Source organism: Diadema setosum, chromosome 1, assembly GCF_964275005.1.
Source record: "Diadema setosum chromosome 1, eeDiaSeto1, whole genome shotgun sequence".
Classification (NCBI taxonomy): domain Eukaryota; kingdom Metazoa; phylum Echinodermata; class Echinoidea; order Diadematoida; family Diadematidae; genus Diadema; species Diadema setosum.
In genome coordinates, this window is record NC_092685.1 from 9,473,919 (window position 1) to 9,481,110 (window position 7,192).

The 7,192-nt window shown below is 42.6% G+C and overlaps 1 protein-coding gene across 1 annotated transcript; it reads left to right on the forward strand.

Annotated features, from left to right (window-relative positions):
* Nucleotides 1-691: 691 nt before the first annotated feature.
* LOC140226650 (histone H2B.1, sperm) lies at nucleotides 692-1,146 on the forward strand. Its single transcript, XM_072307094.1, has one exon. It carries the CDS (start codon nucleotides 720-722, stop codon nucleotides 1,125-1,127), a length of 408 nt encoding a protein of 135 aa, XP_072163195.1. The 5' UTR covers nucleotides 692-719; the 3' UTR covers nucleotides 1,128-1,146.
* The last annotated feature ends 6,046 nt before the right edge of the window (nucleotides 1,147-7,192 follow it).

The following is a 7,192-nucleotide window of genomic DNA, read 5'->3' on the forward strand; positions in this document are numbered from 1 at the left end:
ACCAGAATGTGCCCAAGTGTACTTGATTGATTCAAATCATAATCAAAGTATCGCAAAGTTCGTGGTTTTTATAGGCTCTACTTGTAATGACTTTGTGTCGTCAACGGCGTAGCCATCAGAATTTTAGTAATCGGGCCGTACTCACTCGTGGGTATGGGGGGGGGGGGAGGGCTGCTGTGGATGGAAGAGGGTCTAGTGTCCCCTTCCTACAGTGAGAGCTCTTTGGAATTTTATTTCCAAATGGTGTGTAATTTGGTGCACGTTTTATCGACTTGATCTAGACCTCCTGGCTTAATTTGATGTAGTCATTTAAACAATTAAAACAAGGATATCATTTAATTGAATTTCTAATATCGCGTATGAAAACTTTAGAAGCGTTTGAAAACACAGCAGATTACCGCTAACCAAACTAACACAATATTGTACCATGTACACCGGTGTGTGTCTCTTCTTTTGCTGTCCTGTCTTGTTCTGTAAACTCCGCCCATAATTTCCAGAAGGAAGGGTGTCTTATCTAATTTGAATAATCCCGCGCTTTCCAACATGCTCCTCGATTGGCTACAAGTTGACGGCAGTGTCGTTCCGAAAGTTGATTGGCTAGTCAGTGTGTAGACAACGTCTACCGCGATCCCTCATTTGCATATACTTTCATATAAATACTTGTGCTGTCGCGTTGTCGCGCCACATCATCACATCAGTATCATCACGTATTGTTCGCAATGCCTTCCCAGCGTTCACCCCAAAAGCGTAGCCCAACGAAGCGCAGCCCCCAGAAGGGTGGCAAAGGAGCCAAGCGTGGCAAGGCCTCCGGCCGTCGCCGAGCCGTTGTCAAGCGTCGCCGCCGTCGCCGTGAATCATACGGCATCTACATCTACAAGGTGCTGAAGCAGGTTCATCCCGACACGGGCATTTCCAGTCGGGCCATGTCCATCATGAACAGCTTCGTGAACGACGTCTTCGAACGGCTAGCTGCTGAAGCGTCTCGCTTGGCTATGTACAATCGCAGAAGCACTCTCTCCAGTCGCGAGGTGCAAACAGCCGTTCGCCTTCTCCTTCCCGGAGAGCTGGCCAAGCACGCTGTTTCTGAGGGCACTAAGGCTGTCACAAAATACACAACTTCACGTTGATTGCCCAGATCACAACGCCAACGGCTCTTTTCAGAGCCACCAAAGTATCAAAAAAGTGTCTGAAGATCTCTCATTGCAATGATTCATTCATTCACTAAATCACTCATTCATTTTTTTTTTTTAATTTAATTCACCGACATAGCGATAACAATAATATAACATAACGTAAGAATCCTTCTAACCCAACTGTTAAAATAGTTCTAGATTTCTACTAACGTTAGAGTTTCTAACAGTTAGATATCTAACACGTGTTACTGTTAGGCACCACTTTTCTAGTTTACATCCATCAAAAAAGAAAAAAAAATATTCAAGTGGTAGGGCCTAGGCCTAGCTAACGTAAGGCTCCCTAATGCATAGGCCTAGTTAGATTCTAAACGTATAGATCTAGGCCTGTGTTAGGGACTAATGTTAGGGCCTAACGTTAGGGGGCCTACTCACTAGAGTTCTATAATTTAGGTTCTAGGCCTAGTAGAAACCTAACGTTGTTAGATGGTAGGTTTCTAGATCCGTTGCTACACCTTCACAAGTTGTCCAACGATCAATATCCAACAAATCCCAATCCCTAACATGTGTAATAGAGCCACATTATCTAGAAATAACTTTAGGCCTAACGTTAGACTTCTAACTAAGGTAATCACCAAAAGGCGTGTGAAAAATCATCAAAAACCACCAAATTCGGAAAAGCGTAGTTCAGGCTTCAATTTCAAGACAAAAATGATATTTTAAAAGTCAATAAACCAAACTCTGCGCGAGTCTCGGTGGCCGTATTGACCGATTCGGGTTCGTTGAGGGCAGCAGACAATTTGTGGCACTGGAGCTGGGCCAAAGAAATTTTTCTCCTCCCCACTAACTACTGGGGAAAATCTCTTTGCACTGGGCCCAGCCATATTTTGCGGTGTCCCAGCCGACCCCCCTCCTCTCCCCCACCCCACGGGCAACATGTTTATCGCGCACTTGTAACACGAGGGAGCAATTTACATTATTTTTTTAGAATTAAAATTCAGTGATCCTGTGCACAATTTAGAGGAACATTTGCAGTTTTTAAAATGAAAAAATAAGAACCTTGAAAAGCACGAGTGAACACATACACATGTGTTTAATTATGAGTCTGTCGCCTAGCATCTTATTTTTGTCTTCACTGTACTTTCTGTAGATCTACAGTATAGGCGCCTATAAAATACTAGTAATAAGAAAAGGGGAGGATGGATCCCTTTCCCTCATAAGCGAGGGAGCTTTTGCATTTTCAAAATTAAAATTTAGCGATCTGGTGCACACTTTTGGGTGGATTTTTGAAAAATCTTAAAATCATTATTTCTCAAACTTTTAAAAGCATGTGTCCAGATCCAAAATCTATCAAATTACAATAGATGTCTACAATAAGCATCACTCGGTATAAGATGGGAAGTTCCCCACATTTCATGGTGAAGTTGTCTTTTCTCCTTATTAGGCCTAAGTGTAGGCCCTAGGCACCCAAATTAAGTATCTAACACTACAGTTAGGTTGTCTTACTCTTATGTTCTATCTATTGTTTATGTTTGATATCTGGTTTGTATCGTGATTTGTAACTATGGTGTCTTGTGTAATTGGCCAATGCCCAATTTCTAGAACAGAAGTCGCACAACGTTCGCTCACGTAGGCTAAAACATCACCCAGGATGGTGTTTCACAAAGATTTTAAGTCAAACTTAAATTTAAGATTGACTAATTAAAATATAGTATGCCTGTGTCTTCAGTGTTGCCCAACTTTCTGATAAAAATTAAGATTTTGGAGACCTTTTTCATGTAGCCATTGATAATACAAGATAAAGTAAATAACAATGGAATTATTCTGTAAACATCACTGATAATTTGAAGTGGGCGATGATTAGCCTAAAGAAATTGAACAGAGAAACCAGTGGTATACCATGACTTTTAGTCAATCTTAAATTAAGTTCGACTTCGTTAAACACCCCCAGATATTTGACAAGAGGTTTTTGAATATCTCTCCATGTTAATCCATATTCAGACCTAAAGTAAAAACAGAACAGAACTCAAAAAAGCACCTGAAATATTTAGTAGATATAGAATTAGCATCGTAGACACTCTTGGCGTGCATGGGGAGGTTGGAGTTTTCATAGCGATCCGTCATTGAAAATACAGAAGTCATTACATTACCAATATTTTTTTTAATGCTGAATGTGAAAGTATGCAAATGATTACGAATGTCTATTAAAACACTCTTGGCATAGGCCTGCGTAGGTGCCACGACGCCATGCTGAAATCTTCAGTAGATCGAGACATGGTCATGGATAACGGTACACACATGGTACTGTTATACCTGTACCTGTACACGCGAATGTCTAGTCCACCGAACTAGAATAGAGAGTCTAACAGTTAGTCTGGTCAAAATCTCTTTGGGTCAAAACTAAAAAGAGGTTCTATAAGAGGCGCAGAACCTCCTTGATGATGATACTGGGATGTTGTAGCTATGCTGCGTGACAATAACGGATATTAGTACATTTGTACTGTGTACACGTCCGTTTAGCTCACATACACACAGGCAGCATGTACACTTGAAGATTAACATGCAGTGTAGAGGATCTTTGGTGTAGGCCTACCCGTACCCATCCATAAAATCCCACCACCGTCACCATCTATACACAGCTACACTCTTTGGTCACCATGCATGAGGAGGAGGCAGGACTTTGGTGCATTTAGACGTCTTTGCATACACCTGCCCGCTATGATCGTGCATACGAGTATCCGCTCATGATGAAGACAGCTCAGCACACACATCCACACACATAGCACTGGGGGCACTACATACACACAACCCTCGCCTTCTTGTTCACCAGTGCAGCATTAACATCTCTACGACGAAACTGTACGATAGCTACATATGTATGCGATCGAAATGCACACAAACATACACTTTCAGTAGGCCAGAGGAGAGGAGTCGAGACGAGAGTGTACACCGGCGGCACACGACGGGTCGTATCATCATCTAACGTTACGGCAGGAGTACGGCGAACAATCCTCGGCTAGGCTGTGGAGGAGAAAATACGGTCACAATCAATCTGAGCTTGTAATTTTTGTGATTTTAAGGAGAGTGCACGCATCATACAATCCATGCTCCTGCGTTGCAACTGTGGATGAGCTGAGTGGTGATACTGTACTGATGGTGATACGTAAGTTCCAAAAACATGCCATTCGTGCCGTTTGTTTCTGACTGTGCATCACAATTCACATTTTTTTCTAACTTGTTAGTAGTTTACGGTCTTTCACCATCTAGGCCTATAGTAACATAATCTAACGTTAGGAATCTTATTCTTGTCTTTCCACTTTAATACTGAGTATCATACCGTGTTTACAATACCTGGCCGGTAGGTGGTAACGTTTAACACTACACTCTACAGCAATATACACTTGTCACTATCTACAGGCACAGCAGGCACACGAGGTGAAAGGTAGACGTACGGTAGAAATTCTACACTATATATGAATCAAATGATGATGTACACAACTTGTTTATGTTTAAACGACATAAAAAAATAGACTCTGGTCTCTACACAACTTGTCACACAAGGTAGACCAGGACCAGGGGCCTGTTTCACAGAGAATCTAGGTGCCTGGAAAGCCAATCTTAAAAGATTTAAGATTGGCAATTATTGAATTAAGTACACTTTACGGCCCTATTATTATTATTGGTACCTCATACATTCCCTGCGCCAAGGTGATATCCCATGATTCAACACTGCGCACTGAGCAGCTGGCGAGCTTCTCTTATTAGTCTTGCTGCATGGAACGCCATTTGACAAGTGATGAGGTCACTAATAAAACACAAAAAAGCCTGTCTTGCTCACTGCACTTTGAGCTGCGTAGCTGAAACATCGAACACTGTGCGATCGCGATATCGCATGCCTTTGCTCTCCACTGCAGGATTATCAAGCTTTATAATATTTAATTTGTAATGTTACATTACAGAAAATTGCCATGGTCAGCAGCAAAATGTGAGAAAGTTTGCAGTAAGTTTGTGATACAACAGCTTTCATTTCTGAACATGTCTAGCCACAACAGTGGTAATGCGTCAAAATTACGTGAATATTTATGTGCCTCCGACATCCATCCTGCCCTTATCAGAAATCGCGCAAACCACCCACATGGGCGAGGCGATATGTGTGTGACACACAGCCCTGTCGCTGTAGGCCTACACAAGTGCGTGCTTCACACGGCGTCTGGTCGGGGCCAATCGGGCGTAGACATTATAGACACCTCAAACTGACAAATCATGATAAGATTTTGGATTTTTTTTTCCCGTTATTTCACAGAATCATTTCGCCAAGGCAGTGGACATAATGCCCTCTGCGATAGGTTCATTATTGATCCCTGCGATAGGTTCATTATTGATCCCCTGCTTGAGACAATATATGCAGCATCCATTCATCATGCATGATGGACAAAATTTTACCACTGGTTGTGTTCCGTTGTGTGCCAGTGCACAGCATGCACCCTGTTTGTCTCTTCTCAATCACGCTGTGCAGGGAAGGGTGTTAGAGCAACTGTGTGGCGTGCTGCAAGTGCTTTCATTACGCACACTCATGTTGACACAGACACACACGCATCCCAACGCGAAATCTCACACACACTTGCAAGCAGCACAGTACCGGAACACACTCAAATTTGCACGCACTGCTCGTTTAGGGTAAAATCTCGCAACGATATACATGTATAGGGCCATAAGTGCACAATTGCCTAAAAGGCGTGGTATGCCCCGAGTGCTACAGTAATCATGCACTTTATGGCCCTATATTATTGATCCCTCATTCCCCATGTGCCAAGGTAATATCCCATGAACCACCACACACTGAGCAGCCGGCAAACTGCTTATGTTGTATGGAACGCTGTTTGACAAGTGATATTATATCATTAAAGTCCTCTGCACTCTGCAATTTTGACACATCGAACACTGTGAGCTGCATGATATTGTGTGTCTTTGCTCTCTGCTGCAACCTGTGAGGATTATCGAGCTTTACATTTATAAATATATTAATGTTCCATCACAGAAAAGTGTGGTTAAGAAGTCTGCGATACAGTTCAGTAGTTTAGCTTCCATTTTTGAACATCCTAGCTAGCCACATCAGATTTGCAAATACAGTCATTTAACGTCTCCTTCATCCACCCACCGCTACCACAACTCGCTCAAACAACCCATCGTAGGCAGGAGAGGCTTGTGTGTGTTTATAAATGTTAGCATGTGTGTGTGTGTCACAGTGGTGTGTATGTGTGTAGTAGCTGCTGTGCCCATAAATCGGTTACCGTGCAGACAGAAACAGACTGGTGCATGGGTATAAGATTTTTGTAATGTGGACTGCAGTTTTTTTGTTTTTTTTTTTGTTTTTATGTTCATTATTTCACAGAATAATTTTGCCAAGGACAATGGACATACGTATATGCCCTCTGCAATAGCTTAATTAGCGATCCCCTGCGTGAAATACAATGCAGTATGCATTCATTCAAAATCATGAATTAAGGACGAAAGTTTATGACTGTTGAGTTGTGTTCTCTGCCGTTCCGTGCCATGCATGCACACGGCTGCACAGCACCCCTGTTTACTTCTCTGCTTGAGCAAATGTTTGTACAGTTAAACTCGCATAAGTCGATCTTCTCGGGACTGAGCAAAACACATTGACTTAGGCGATTTTCGACTTGTGCGTAAGTCGAAAAAAATCGACTTACAGTTACACCACACGTACATAATATGTATAATGTACATGTATGTTGTCTACTCTGGAGCCGAGAGCTGGAGCGGTGTGCCGCAGCACGGGTCGCCCGGCAGGGCCGCGGCTAACTTTGCATGGACAGTGCGTTAGTATTGGCACAGGTCCGATTACTTTACGCCCTTTTTAAACCTTGGGGAAGTGAGTATGAACGATATTTGAGCAGTGATTGATTCCAGTTTACCATACCGTGGCTTGAAATGCGTGTAGAGGTGCAATTTTGATTTACCCGTGCCCGTAACTTTCCCCCTACTTTCCGCTTTGAAAACTCAGCAGCTTCGTCCATACCACTCCATTGCACGATACTGCA

Bases quoted from the DNA above. Each gene is read 5' to 3' on its own strand.
- LOC140226650 (XM_072307094.1), top strand. From the start codon at position 720: ATGCCTTCCCAGCGTTCACCCCAAAAGCGTAGCCCAACGAAGCGCAGC.